This window comes from Myotis yumanensis, unplaced genomic scaffold (assembly GCF_028538775.1).
Source record: "Myotis yumanensis isolate MYYU_CA2020_CCGP unplaced genomic scaffold, mMyoYum1.0.hap1 SCAF_6, whole genome shotgun sequence".
Classification (NCBI taxonomy): Eukaryota; Metazoa; Chordata; class Mammalia; order Chiroptera; family Vespertilionidae; genus Myotis; species Myotis yumanensis.
This window is the reverse complement of record NW_027223757.1, coordinates 54,330,171-54,345,972: the sequence shown is the minus strand read 5'-3', so window position 1 is coordinate 54,345,972 and position 15,802 is coordinate 54,330,171. Positions and strand designations below refer to the sequence as shown.

The following is a 15,802-nucleotide window of genomic DNA, read 5'->3' as shown; positions in this document are numbered from 1 at the left end:
TTAAAAGTTAATTTTTTTATTTAACAATTACAAACTCTATTCAAACTCTTCTACTTTTTAACTATGTTGAAGTAAAACTATTTTTACTTGTTATAACATTATAAGATAAACCCAGAAAACATGTTTTAAAATATAATTTGAAATGTTTCTCATACCTGAGGAATGATTCACACCAAAGAACAAATAAACTAATAATTTATTTTAATTTCAACTCTGCCTAGGATATAATTTCCCCAAATGTACTCTGATTATATTCACTGATATTCTGAGGAAGGAAATATTGGCTTCATGCTCAAATGAGTTTGGGATGCACTGGGTTAAACAAAGTTAAAGCTATTTCTTTGCTGCAGGACTACTCAGAGATTTAGGTATGGTAATACTTACAGGGTATTTCAGAAGAAGATTACAATATGTAGGAATTAACAGAAAACATGACCATGAAACCTCTTCTACATGGTCATCTTACATAGAATAGTATTCTGCAGAAGATACGGAGAAAACACTGACAAAGAATACCAAATGCAAACAAAAATAAAATCAGTTTGGCAAAGATGCAAGAATACAGCAAGAAACCATTTCATTTAAAAAGAAACATTTCGCCCTAACTGGTTTGGCTCGGCGGATAGAGTGTGGGCCTGCAGACTCAAGGGTCCCAGGTTTGATTCCAGTCAAGAGCATGTACCTTGGTTACCGGCACATCCCCAGTGGGGGGCGTGCAGAAGGCAGCTGATAGATGTTTCTCTCTCATGGATGTTTCTAACTCTCTATCCCTCTCCCTTCCTCTCTGTAAAAAATCAATAAAATATATTTTTTAAAAAATAATAAAATAAAATAAAAAATAAAAAGAAACATTTCAGCTTGACCTAAGAGCAAGAAAAGTCCTAAATGAAGATTTCATCCTTTCAACCAGAAAAAAAAATTTGCTGAACATATGCTATGTGCAAATCATGACAGTATAAAGGCCAGGACACACATGAGAAACTGCAAATAGGTCATCCTGGCTAATGCACAATCCTCCTATATTATAAAAGGCTAATACGAAAATCGACCAAATGGCAGAACGACTGGTTGCTATGATGCGCACTGACCACCAGAGGGCAGACGCTCAATGCAGGAGCTGCCCCCTGGTGGTCAGTGCACTCCCACAGGGGAGTGCCGCTCAGCCAGAAACCAGGCTGACGGCTAGCAAGTGCAGCGGCGGTGGTGGGAGCCTCTCCCGCCTCCGCAGCAGTGCTAAGGATGTCCGACTGATGGCTTAGGACATCCCCCAAGGGCTCCCAGACTGCGAGAGGGTGCAGGCTGGGTTGAGGGACCCCAACCCACCGAGTGCATAAATTTCGTGCACCGGGCCTCTAGTACACAATAAAAGACAAAAGCAGATCAACATATTCAATGACAGAAAATAATTTAAATATACAGTTTAGACTCTACAGCAGTCATTAATTTTTGGTTAGTAGGGAGGTACCATATAAGAATAGTAAAATTAATACAGCAGCAGTATATATAGGGTGTCCCAAAATTCACACAAGAAGTAATTTTGATAGAAAACACAGGTTTATAATTAAAAATTGTAAGTTTTTTATTGATTCATAAAGTATACAGTATAGGGTTATGTATGGAATAGCACATCGGGTAAATGGCCTCTGTGGCTTTGAAGGCACATATGCAAAGCTGTGGTCTTCATTGGTCTTCATTGTCCCTGCTCCTGGGCCATAATTGGTACTTGGTAATGCTTATCAAATTGAAGGGATTGAAATCAAAGGGCAACAGATATTAGAATCTGATTCAATAAACCAAGTAAATTAGGCTTTTATTTTTTGTTGTTGTTGTTGTTGTTAATGCTCACGCAAAATTCAAATCTTGCGTGAATTTTGGGACGCCCTATAGGATAGGCAGTATATAGGATGGATAGTATATAGGCTAAGTCAAAATTGTGAAATCATTAAGGTGAAAGGGGGAAGAGATAGTGAGATATACCTTAGAGGAAGCAATGAAGGCAACAAAAAATCATCCAATATAACTCGAGAGAGTAATCAACCCTATATCTAAAAGTTAACTGTATTTTAATTTTCATAGATTGTTGAGTTTTCACAATCACTTATATGATTAACAAACTATTAAAAATTATTTCAGTTTAAAAGAGTACTCTCATAGCATTTTGAATATACCTGTTAATGTTTAAGTACCCATACTTAGATATTTAAGATGAAAGTTGATATATAAAAATAAAATCACTCAAACTTTATAGTAAAAAATTGTATTACCTTTCTGACTGGCTTTAACTATCACTTCTATATGCTTCATTGCTGCTTTTAATAGTTTCTTGGTTATAATAGATGGTATATCCACCTAGGAAAATTCAACATTAAAATAAAACTTTTAAAATAATTATCACTAAGTTACAATGACAAGAGCACGATATATATTTAAGATAGGAACACATGGTCTTAAAAATGAGATGTTGTTATTTGGAATCTTTCAAAAACTTAATTTTAAGGGGAATCTACAACAACGGCACCCAGCGAACAGCTGCGAATCCGGGAACACTGGTCCCCAAGTGGCGTGAGCACGCAGATTCGGAGGAGCTCTGCACCCCCTCACGGAAAGGTCAGATTTCGCCTAGGATAAGGTGAGGTCTGTGGTCTGGGCAGGAGAGAAAAACGCGTACGTGGGAGCTGGAGGATCCAGGGAAGTCTGCGCCCAGAAAAGTCCACGGACGGACGCTGGGGCTGGCGTGATATGCGAATGTGGAAGGGGAACTGCAGGGCTGCTAACAGAAGGGAACTCGAAAAAGCAACTCATAGCTGAACTGGGCGCAAAAGGGCTGCCTAAACATGTTAACAGTGTGCCGGCTGCTCAGACCAAGGGGGAAAAAGACTGCACAGATTTGCGCAGCAGCGCCGGAGTTTGCGCACTTACTCTGGCTCTTTTTTCTCTCTTTTTTTTTTTTTTCCTCTTTAAAATCTTGCTTTTGATTACTAAGCCCAATACATAGGATCACCCAATTGGGGACACCCTAAGAAACTGCAGGGGAAAATTGTTTTTGTGGAACCTGGGGATCAGAGCGGGGAATAAAAACTTAATTTTAAGAGCATTTTATATTCTTACATCATAGTAACTGTAGCTTTAGAAAATTTTTCTACCACAGTAATGAAAATATCTTAATATGCATGCCCTATATAATAAATTTTTCTCACAATGTTTTTATTCATGGTTTATTTCTTTGATGTGTTTTAAATGCTTTCAAGGAAAAATCTTTGAGGCTATAAACTTGTGTTTACTAAGACTACCTGCAAATAAACTTTTTCATTCTGGAAATTAGTGACTATGGTAGGTTAGTCAGAGAGTATTGAGGGCTTATATGAACACCCATAAAATAAAATAACTAAAAATAAATTGCAAATAAAATAAATCACCAAAAAGAAAATTTACTGGACTTTGGCATTTGACAGGCTTTGTTTTCAAAATGGAAAAATGCCACATGTATTATTTTCTAGCCCCTTCCACTTGACTACATGAGATAAATTCCCATGGAAATAAGTACTATTCTACAAAATCACTTTTCATGGCTGAGTAGGATTCTATAGATAGCATGTATACTAATTAACCAACAATCTTATTAAAAAAAACAGGTTTTCATTATAGAAATGAATTCCTGACATACATTTTTACATAAACTCTGATTATTTCTTTAAAATATATTGTTCAAAAATGGAATTAAATTTGGGAGTATGAACATTTTTAAATATTTTAATAAAGATTCCCAAACTGCCTTCCAGCATAAGAGTTATACCAATTTGGAGTCATACTTGCTTTGCCTGTTTCCCCACAATCATCATTAGTAGATATTACCACTCTTTTTTATCTTTCAGGGGTAGTCAATTGATGCTTCTATCTCTCTCTCTCTCTCCCTTTCTCTCTCTGAAATCAATAAAAATATTTTTTAAAAGTCTATTATTTTAAATATATATGTATATTAAGGTATATTAAAGTATCTTATCAAAAAGTTATATTTGATGAAACAACATAGTTAAGTATTCATTGGCCATTTTATATTTTTCTTTTGTGAACTGCTTATTCATATCTTTTGCATATCTTTTCTATAGTGTTTGACTGTATTGTTCATTTCTTGAATGTATAGGAATGTTCAACAAGATTAATCTTTATTTTATATAGTAATGGCAGAGATATTATATACTAATTTATTATAAATATATTAAATTCTACAGTAGACAAGTATGTGTGTCTATCACTAACACACTATAAAAATATATCTGTAGGAAAAGACCCAAACATACACAAAATATGGCTCAAACATCTTTTTAAAAAGTAGGTCATAATAATTACCATTTACACAGTAAATTCATCAAACTGGAACATGACTGTTTTTCCTATAGTTGTCTTTTCATTTCTAACTGCCACAAACCAAGATATCTAAGCATTAAAGTAAAACTGATCAATGACTCATAAGTGATCCATTCATTTTTTAATCTAAAAAAAATGAAAAGTGAAAAAAGAAAACACAAATATATACAGTACAGGATAAAGTAAATACAAGATTTTTAAAACTCTCTTTAGTAATCATAAGGCCTCAAATTCCCAAATTTCTCATTATAAACTTGTACCTTGTGAATCCTTCGAATTAAGACAGATGCAAAAAACCGTAGAGTAATCCTCAGTTCATCAACAAAGGACTCATCATCTGTTACATCCCTTCAATTAAGGAGAAAAACAAGAATTTAGAAGTCCAGAGAAATATACAGCTTCACTTTCTAGAAAGCAAGGGAAGTTTAGAGCTTCCTGGTTTTTTTCCATTTACTTATGCTATTTTTCTTTTGTTTCTTAACAAATAATACATTACATTACCGAATAAAAGACAAATATATATAAAAGAAAATAAACATCTCCCATAATTCTAGTACCAAAAACAATCACTATTAACTAAATTGAAGTATATATTTCCCTATAGACATCCATAATGTACATAGTCATATTTTTACAGTACCAAGATCATTTTCTAAGCAGCATCAAAAAATTTTCTAAGAAGCAAAACAAGGAATTTTGAAGAAGCATTAAATTAAATTAATATACAATTAATATACAATACATTTTAAATTTATTTAAAATATTTTTAGATTAATAATATAAACTAATTCCAAGTGTAAAGAAAAAAGCATGTATTATTTGAAAAAGAAGAAACTAAAATTCAAATGCTTTTAAACAGAAATTTTTTTTTTTTTAAATATATTTTATTGATTTTTTTACAGAGAGGAAGGGAGAGAGATAGAGAGTTAGAAACATCGATGAGAGAGAAACATCGACCAGCTGCCTCCTGCACATCTCCCACTGGGGATATGCCCGCAACCAAGGTACATGCCCTTTGACCGGAATCGAACCCGGGACCCTTCAGTCCGCAGGCCGACGCTCTATCCACCGAGCCAAACTGGTTTCGGCTTAAACAGAAATTTTGACAACCTTCTTCTAAGAAGCTACTTTTATTTTATTTTTTTTAATATATTTTATTGATTTTTTACAGAAAGGAAGGGAAAGGGATAGTTAGAAACATTCATGAGAGAGAAACATCGATCAGCTGCCTCCTGCACACCCCCTACTGGGGATATGCCCGCAACCAAGGTACATGCCCTTGACAGGAATCGAACCTGGGACTCTTCAGTCCATAGGCCGACACTCTAGCCACTAAGCCAAACTGGTCAGGGCAGGAGCTACTTTTTATTTTCCTGAGATCTTGAGGTCCCTAGGAGAGCTAGGACACTTCCCTAATCAAGATGTGTAATGGTAACATCCTGCACTTGAAGGTGGTGCTAACTGTTAAGTCCCTAGGTAGAATAAGGAAGATAATTTACCAACCATGCTTCCCATTATTATAATATCCCAGGGAAACTTACACCATACACAAAAATAAACTTAAAATGGACAAAAGACTTAAATGTAAGACAGAAAACCATACAAATCTTACAAGAATCCATAGGCAGCAAAATATCAGACATATGTTGTAGCAATATCTTTACCAACACATCTCCTAGGACAGTGATGGCGAACCTTTTGAGCTCGGCGTGTCAGCGTTTTGAAAAACCCTAACTTAACTCTGGTGCCGTGTCACATATAGAAATTTTTTGATATTTGCAACCATAGTAAAACAAAGACTTATATTTTTGATATTTATTTTATATATTTAAATGCCATTTAACAAAGAAAACCCAACCAAAAAGAGGAGTTCGCGTGTCACCTCTGACACGCATGTCATAGGTTCACCATCACTGTCCTAGGACAATGGAAACTAAGGAGAAAATAAACAAACGGGACTACATCAAAATAAAAAGCTTCTGCACAGCAAAAGAAACCATCAACAAAACAAGACAGCCCGCTGCATGGGAGAACATATTTGCCAATGTTACATCCGATAAGGGTTTAATCTCCAAAATTTATTGGGAATCATACAACTTAACAAAAGGAAGATAGAGAGACCAAGATGGCGGCGTAGGTAAACACCGGAGACCGCTGCCGCAAACAACCATTTCAAAAATACAACTAAAAGACTGAACGGACATCACCCAGAACCACAGGAAGGCTGGCTGAAGAGAGACTCTACAACTAGAAGGAAAGAGAACAGCAAATCGAGGCTCAGAGGCGGCGCAGTGTGGAAAATACAAAGGTACCGAGGTGCGCGCGCAAACCGGGCTGGTGGCTGAGGGCGCGGTTGTCGTTTTCTGCCGGGAGTGAGTCTCAGACTCTGGGCTCCAGATCCGGGCGAGTCTCTAGGGACCCAGACTCAAACGGGAGAAGCGGGATTATCCGGCATCAGTTGGGACCTGAGGGCAGCTTTCTCTCCGAGGTTTGCAGCGGCTGCCGGGGTTCTGAGAAGCAGAGCCTCTGGGAACGGGACTGAGCGTGGCCATAACTGCTCCCTCCGCCCGCCCTGTTGAGCCCGCCCCGCCCAAAACCTGCGCACAGCCATTTGCCGATTGCCTCAGGCAAAGGCTGGATTAGCACCTCCCCAGAAGGCAGACGTTTTCCACACAGCTGATTTCCACAGCCAGCCGGCCTGGTGGTCAAACCCCTCTAGTGTTAACTACAACAATTAAGGCTTGGCTAGAACAAGACTGCGCACAGAGACCACAAGGGGGTGCACCAAGAAAGCATAAAAGATGCGGAGACAAAAAAACATGACAGAAATGGAGGATATGGAGCTAAGAATCGCAATTTTGAGGGCTTGCCATAAATTTGTGCAGAGCCTCACGAAAACTAATGAGACCCTCGATGCTACGATAAAGAAATTAGAAAGTAAGCATACACGGACTGAAATAAAGAATATTATACCCAATAGCAGACCAGAGGAGTACAATAATCAAACCAAAGATTCGACAAAAAACACCCAATTGGAAAAGCAAAATGAAAAAAGAATCCGAAAGTGTGAAGATAGTGTAAGGAGCCTCTGGGACAGCTTTAAGCGGTCTAATATCAGAGTCATTGGAGTGCCAGAAGATGAGAGACAGCAAGATATTGAAAACCTATTTCAAGAAATAATGGCAGAAAACTTCCCCCACCTGGAGAAAGAAATGGACTTACAGGTCCAAGAAGCGCAGAGAACCCCAAACAAAAGGAATCCAAAGAGGACCACACCAAGACACATCATCATTAAAATGCCAAGAGCAAAAGACAAAGAGAAAATCTTAAAAGCAGCAAGAGAAAGAGGCTCAATTACCTACAAGGGAATACCCATACGACTGTCAGCTGATTTCTCAACAGAAACTTTGCAGGCCAGAAGGGAATGGCAAGAAATATTCAAAGTGCTGAATACCAAGAACCTACAACCAAGATTACTTTATCCAGCAAAGCTATCATTCAGAATTGAAGGTCAGATAAAGAGCTTCACAGATAAGGAAAAGCTAAAGGAGTTCATCACCGCCAAACCAGTATTATATGAAATGCTGAAAGGTATCCTTTAAGAAGAGGAAGAAGAAGAAAAAGGTAAAGATACAAATTATGAACAACAAACATGCATCTATCAACAAATGAATCTAAGAATCAAGTGAATAAATAACCTGATGTACAGAATGAACTGGTGATTATAATAGAATCAGGGACATAGAAAGGGAATAGACTGACTATTCTTGGGGGAAAAAGGGGTGTGGGAGATGCGGGAAGTGACTGGACAAAAATCATGCACCTATGGATGAACACAGTGGGTGGGGAGTGAGGGTGGAGGGTGGGGTGGGAGCTGGAAGGAGGGGAGTTATGGGGGGAAAAAAGAGGAACAAATGTAATAATCTGAACAATAAAGATTTAATTTAAAAAAAAAAAAAAAAAAACAAAAAAAAAAAAACAAAAGGAAGATAAACAGCCCTGGCCGGCTTGGCTCAGTGGATAGAGCGTTGGCCTTTGGACTAAAGGGTCCCGGGTTCGATTCCAGTCAAGGGCACATGCCCATGTTGTGGGCTTGATCTCCAATAGGGTGAGTGCAAGAGGCAGCCAATCAATGATTCTCTCTCATCATTGATGTTTCTATCTCTCTCTCCCTTCCTCTCTAAAATCAATAAAAATATATTATTTTTAAAAAAGGAAGATAATCCAATCAAAAAATGGGCAAAGGACCTAAACAGACACTTCTCAAAAGCAGACATACAGAACGCCGAGAGACATATGAAAAAAAATGCTCAAAGTCACTAATCATATGAGAGATGCAAATCAAAATGACAATGAGGTACCATCTCACACCTGACAGAATGGCTATCATCAACAAATCAACAAACGACAAGTGCTGGTGAGGATGTGGAGAAAAAGGAGCCCTAGTGCACTGCTCGTGGGAATGCAGACTGGTGCAGCCACTGTGGAGAACAGTATGGAGTTTCCTCAAAAAATTCAAAATGGAACTCCTATTTGACCCAGTAATCCCAATTCTAGGAATATATCTCAAGAAATTAGAAATACCGCACTAACTGGTTTGGCTCAGTGGATAGAGCGTCGGCCTGTGGACTGAAAGGTCCCAGGTTCGATTCCAGTCAAGGGCATGTACCTTGGTGGCAGGCACATTCCTAGTCGGGAGTGTGCAGGAGGCAGCTGGTCGATGTTTCTCTCTCATCGATGTTTCTAACTTTCTAACCCTCTCTCTTCTGCTCTGTAAAAAGTCAATAAAATATATTTTAAAAAAGAAATCAGAAATACCAAGCAGAAAGAACATATGCACCCCTATGTTCATAGCAGCACAATTTACAATAGCTAAGATTTGGAAACTGCCTAAGTGCCCATTAGCAGATGAGTGGATTAAAAAATTGTGGTACATCTACACAATGGAATACTATGTTGCTGTAAAAAAGAAAAACTTTTACCATTTGCAACACCATGGATGGAACTGGAGAGCATTATGCTAAGTGAAATAAGCCAATCTGAGAAAGTATCACATGATCTCACGATTTGTGGAATATAATGAACAACATAAGGTGATGAACAAAAATAGATCCAGAGACACAGAAGCATCTAACAGACCGACAAACCTCAGAGGGAAGGCGGAGGGGTGGGTAAGAGATCAACCAAAGGACTTGTATACATGCATATAAACATAACCAATCAACACAGACAGTAGTGGGGTGAGGGCATGTGCTGGGGGGTGGGAGTGGGCAGGGAGAGGTCAATGGGGGGAAAAGAAGACATATGTAATACTTTCAACAATAAAGAATTTTTTAAAAATATGCCAGGGAAAGGAATATTACAGCATCAATAGCTATACTAAGGAAAAATACATACTTTATTTTATGTCTAAAGAGCCATAACATGGTAGGTTGGGAAGGGAGAGAAAGTTTTTATAACAGGATTTATTTTATAAAAGGACTCTCACCATTAACTTTATTTAAATGGCAAATTCCCCATACTTAAGACAGAATCCAACATAAAAAATTAATTTACAGAGCTTTTCAGGAAAATATGACACATAAACTGGGTATTAAATTTGTTTTAATACACTATAGATCAATTCAACCATTAGCATTTTTAATTAGAAAATTCAAAATACACTAAATCAATATAAAATTAGGGTAGGTGTCATTAAATATTACATCTATAAGTCATATAGGTATAACTGTTCAATATATAACTAAATATCTGATGCTTCTGTAAGAAAACATGTATTCATTTTTTAGATCTAAACTATTTTCTATATTCTGCAAGGTATAGGACACTTGTACATCTATAGCACGTGTGAAAAACGAAGTTACTTTGAAAAAAATCAATATTATAGGAAAATTATCTTTCAATTTAATAAAACATATGAATATAAATTTTTCTTCTAAATGTATAATTATTTCAAATATAAAAAGTATTAAATCATTAATTATATTTAGGAGTAATAAAAAATTCTACAAGTTATTTTTCTTTCAAAAAGTGGCCTAAGATTTTTTCTTCTTTGTTATCACTAAACTAGTAATTAACTTCCTATGTCAGTGGTTATTAACTAGGGCCAATTATACCTCCCAGGTAACATTTAGCAATCTCTAAAGATATTTTTGGTGGTCACAACTAGAAGGAGGAGGGAGTGCTACTAGTATCTAGTGGAAAAGGCCAGGGGTCCTACTAAATATCCTTTAATGCACACACAGTACAGCACCTCACAACAAAGAATTTCTTTGCCTAAAATGTCAATAGTGCCAAAATTGAGAAATCCTGGCCCATGCTAAAATACATCATTAGCACGTTTCACTTAATGGTATTTATTATACTGAAGGAAAAAGGTGTTATAGAAAGAACATACCTGTACCACGGATAAACAAAGTTTTCCAACACTAATTCAAGAACCTGCATAAAAATAAAAATTATGTTTTAAAGAAAAATTAATTAAGTAAATTCTGGGAAAATAAACTACTAATATATATTATTGAACATATATATATATATATACCAATTTTGTTAGCCCAATTACTAACATCATATACATGACAAAATGCCTATGTCAGCCTTACATGGTGGTTGTGATGATCAAAGAGAACATGAGAAAACACTTTGAAAACCATAAAACTCCATAAAAAAGAAAGTTATTATTAGAATGACATAGACATTTCTAAATATTTCCATAATGAAAAATTTATTTTAAAAAACTTTAAATTGCTCCTGAATCTGAAGCTTCACTGAACCAAGAAAGTTCTTTGGAAAGAAGGAAAATAAGCTACTTTTTTGTATTTTTTTTTAATATATATTTTTATTGATCTCAGAGAGGAAAGAGAGGGAGAGAGAGATAGAAACATCATGATGAGAGAGAATCATTGATGGGTTGCCTCCTGCACATCCCCTACTGGGGATCGAGCTGCAACCCAGGTTTGTGCCCTTGACCAGAATCAAACCCGTGACACTTCAGTCCGCAGGCCGACACTCTAGCCCCTGAGCCAAACTGGCTAGGGCCTTTTTTTGTATTCTGAACTCTCTCTGTAAATCAGTATCCCAGAATAAAATGAAGAAACAAGTAGATAACTACACATATTTGACCCCTTTTTAAAAGGGTCAAAATTAGATGTCAGTGATTCCTTTGAAGGGAGGATAGTGACTAGAAGGGAGCAAGAAGGAACTTCTAGGTTGCCCAGTGCTGGTTATATAGATATGTTCACTTTGTGAAAATTTTAGCTGCACAAGTTATATTGAAAAAGCAACAAAACCAACCTTGTATATTAAACCTTCCATTTTTTTTTAGTCTGGTGTAGCAGTACGTTTTAATTTTTAAAAGGACTTGCAGCAGTGGGCAGTAACTTTAAAAAGCAGCAGGGAGGGAATGAAACAATGTACTCAATCTGACTATCTATATCTACACTAATAAAAGACAAATACGCAAATTGACTGTACCTTCACTTTAAGCCACACCCACCAGCCAATCAGAGTGGCTATATGCAAATTAACCCAACCAAGATGGTGGTTAATTTGCATATACCGGCTGGAAGCGAAGCGCTACACAAGGGAGCAAAGTGGAGGCGGCGGAGACAGGAACAGAGCCAAGGATGCGGAGGCAGGAGGCGGGAGGGCAAACCCTGCGGGAGCAGCTGGGAGCGGGAGGGCAAACCCAGCGGGAGCAGCTGGGAGCAGGAGGGGAAACCCAGCCAGAGCGGCTGGGAGCGGGAGCGAAGCCCGCCTCAGCAGGTTTCGCTCCCTTCTCTGCTTTGCTCCTGCCACAGGAAGCCCTATTCTTGCAGGAATCTTCCTGCAACGGGCCTCTAGTATATTTATAAAAGCCTAAGTGACCATTAGACCGTTAGACCGGTAGCTATGACGCGCACTGATCACCAGGGGGCAGGCGCTCCAACCAGTAGGTTTAGCTTGCTCCTGGGGTCCGGCCAATTGGGACTAGGCAAGATGGGCCAGATATGCCCTGGAGCCCTCCGTGGTCCCTCCCCAGCAGGCTGGCCCCGATCAGCCCTGATCAGGACTGAGCAAAGATGGTCCCAGTCAGCAGCCCGATCAAGGACTGGGTGAAATGGGCCGAATACTCCCTATAGCCTCCTGCGGTCCCTCCCTAGCCCCGATCGTGCACCGATGGGGTCCCTTGGCCTAGCCTGCACCTTCTCGCAATCCGGAACCCCTTGGGCGGATGTCCGCAGGCCAGGCCAAGAGATCCAACCGGTGCACAAATCCATGCACCAGGCCTCTAGTATATCTAGACAGCAGTAATGAAGGTTGTGGGTTCTCTAAATAGTAAGATAACAAGATTTGGAATTTTTTACTACAAAAACTGAACATTAGTGATATCAGTTGGGATATAAACAGGGATAGGACACAGAGTGGAGATTAGAAAATTTACCATTAAACATTTAGTTTTACTTTATTCCCCATATCCAGTAAGACCAATCACCAAATCCCACAGATTTTACATCCTAAGTAGCTCTTTTCAGGTCCTCATCATCTCACCCCTATATTGTAGCAATAGCCTCTAAACTAGTCTCCCTCCTTACAGGCTAGCTCCCATCCCCAACCCCCACAGAGCTGCCAAAGTGACCTAAAACATATATTTGACCACATCGCTTCCTTGCATGAAACCCTCAATATATCAAACCACAATATATCGAAGTAAGAAAAGTGAAGCTGCACTGGTTTTTGAAGGGGCAGGAGAAAGCTGCATACCAGGCAGTTATCATTTATTCCCTTTTTACCTCCCACTGCATCCTGTAAGTCACAACTAAAAATTCTAGTTACACAGTTGAAAGTCACTGGCTTCCATGATCAATTAAACTTCTTCAGCATGGCCCTTTAAGTCTTCTGAGTATCTTATTTCTAAATGGTTATATAAAAACTGGTTAAGACCCTAGCTAGTTCGGGTCAGTGGATAGAGTGTCAGCCTGCGGACTAAAGGGTCCTGGGTTTGATTTCGGTCAAGGGTACCTGCCTCGGTTGCCAGCTTTGATCCCCAGCCTTGGTTGGGGCAGGTGGGGGAGACAACCAATCAATATGTCTCTCTCACATCGATGTTTCTCTCTCTGTCTCTCCCCCTGCAGTTTACTCTCTCTAAAAATCAATGGAAAAATACCCTCAGGTAAGGATTAACAGAAAACAAAAACTGGTTAAAAACTAAGCCAGACCTGAGTTTTAGAATGAGCTCTGCTACCAACCAGCTATGAAACTTGAGAAAATTACTTAACTCTCTAAACCCGTTTTGGTTAAATAATCTATTAACAGCACCTACTTCATAGGTTGTGTGATTACATGAAATAAAGCAAGTACAGCGATTAGCACAGTGTCTATATAGTAAATTATCAATAAATATTAATTATTAGAATATTGTCTCTCTTGCCTAGCCAGTTTGGCTCATTGGATAGAGTGTCCGCCTGTGGACCAAAGGGTCCCAGGTTCCATTCCAGTCAAGAGCACATACCTCGGTTGCAGGCTCCTCCCCAACCCAGGGCCTGCTCGGGGCGTATGCAGGAGGCAACCAATCGATGTGTTTCTCTCACATCGATATTTCTCTTTGTCTTTTCCTCTCTCTTCCGCTCTCTCTAAAAATCAATAGAAAAATATCCTCGGGTGAAAATTAAAAAAAAAAAGAAAAAAAAGAATATTGTCTCTTCATTGTCCACATCCTGCTTCACATTTTACCCTCCAGTTTACTGAACATTACACCTTGTTTCAAAGCCTCTCTTTCCTTTCAAAAGCTCTTCCCAAAAACTTAAATACCTTTCCTACACTATCAGTCTGGCAAACTTCTAGTCATACTTCCTGACTGCCCTTCTCAACACTTTATGCACTTCTTCCTCTGTACTAATAATACACTTTAAACATTTGTTCCATTATTCCCTGCATTACATTATATTGTAATTACCTGTTTATATGGGGAACTTCCCTCCTAGACTGAAGTTCCTAGAAGAAAGGAACCATACCTTACTTCTCTTTTCATTTCTACGGCCTAGTCCAGCTTCTGCTTATATAAAAACATCTCAAAATATGTTTTTAAATTTCGAGCTAATATTTATCAAACACCAAAAGTGCCAGACACTAGGTAAAGAGCTTTGCTACATTTCCTTTAGTGTCAAAGAAATAAATGAAGTGTCAAAGACATAAAAAATACTCGTTAGAAGTCTTGTCTTCAACAGACTTCAAATCAGCAATCTACAACAGAAATATAATGTGAGCCACATATATTATTTTATTTTTTAATCCTCACCTGAGGATATTTTTCCATTGATTTTAAAAGGGAAAGGGAAAGACAGAGAGAAATATCGATGTGAGAGAAACTCATCAATTGGTTGCCTCCCGCACGACTTCTGAGCAGGGCGCAGTCTGGGGAGGAGCCTGCAACCAAGAAACCTGCCCTTGACCAGAGTCAAACCCAGGATCCTTTGGTCCACAGGCCTACGTGCTATCCACTGATCCAAACTGGCTAGGGCAGCCACATATATAATTTTAAATATTCTAATAGCTACATTTTAAAAACAAAACAGGTGAAATTAAGTTAATGATATATTTTATTTAACCCAATATATCCAAAATTTATCATTTCAACTTATAATCAATAAAGTCTTTAATAGCATATTTTGCATTCCTTTTTCCTTACTAAGTCCTCAAAATCCAGTATATATTTTACACATACAGTACATTGCAACCATTCCAAGTGTTTATTGGTAGCCACATGTGGCTAGTGGCTACCATATTGGATAGCACAGTCTTAAATGTGCTGAAAAAATCCTTACAGCGAAAAAAGTCACCAATGTCACCCCAATACATTTAATTTTAAAAAAGACCTTACAGAAGAAATGGGAAAAAAACACACACAAAAAACGCCAGGAGTTTGGCATTTATGGAGCACACTTTGAGCCACAGCAGGATAAAAAACTGGGGAAAAAGATAATTAGGCAGGATACAGATGTCTAAAGCTATTCTTTGACTAATTATCATTCAATTTAATTTAGCGACCAACAATGTATCTGGCTCTGCACTTGGTGCTGGGAACAAATAAGACTTCATTGCCTGCCTTCAAGAACTTGACTGCTTCCTCAGATCAATGGAGAAGACATGTCTTTAAAAGAAATAACTAAAATATATAATATGGTACCAAAAAGGTACATATAAAATGTTGGTTTGAACAAAGATAAGAGAACATGCTTTCTATTCCCAAATTATGCTGAAACAGTGAAAAGTATCCCATTCTCTGCTCTACCCTTCAGCTAGTCAAAAGTAAGGTCATAATTCAGTAAGATAGACAATTTGCTCCCTGTTGCTCAGGTCCCTCCTTTGAAATTGCAATTGGTTATTTCTACTGGCCTATCCTAAAAATGACTGTTTATAAGAGTAAAGCAGCCAGCACCGGTTTGGCTCAGTGGAT

The 15,802-nt window shown here is 38.1% G+C and overlaps 1 protein-coding gene across 4 annotated transcripts in view; it reads right to left on the bottom strand.

The window, feature by feature from the left end:
• The window catches only part of SNX14 (sorting nexin 14), a 73,812-nt gene that overhangs the window by 43,900 nt on the left and 14,110 nt on the right, over positions 1 to 15,802 (bottom strand). For all 4 annotated transcript variants that reach the window (XM_070418144.1, XM_070418147.1, XM_070418145.1 and 1 more), the window contains exons 5-7: positions 10,763 to 10,806; positions 4,626 to 4,713; positions 2,265 to 2,349 (exon numbers count right to left, since the gene is read on the bottom strand). In XM_070418144.1, coding sequence (XP_070274245.1) covers positions 2,265 to 2,349; positions 4,626 to 4,713; positions 10,763 to 10,806 — 217 coding nt within the window. The remainder of the gene's footprint in view (positions 1 to 2,264; positions 2,350 to 4,625; positions 4,714 to 10,762; positions 10,807 to 15,802) is intronic.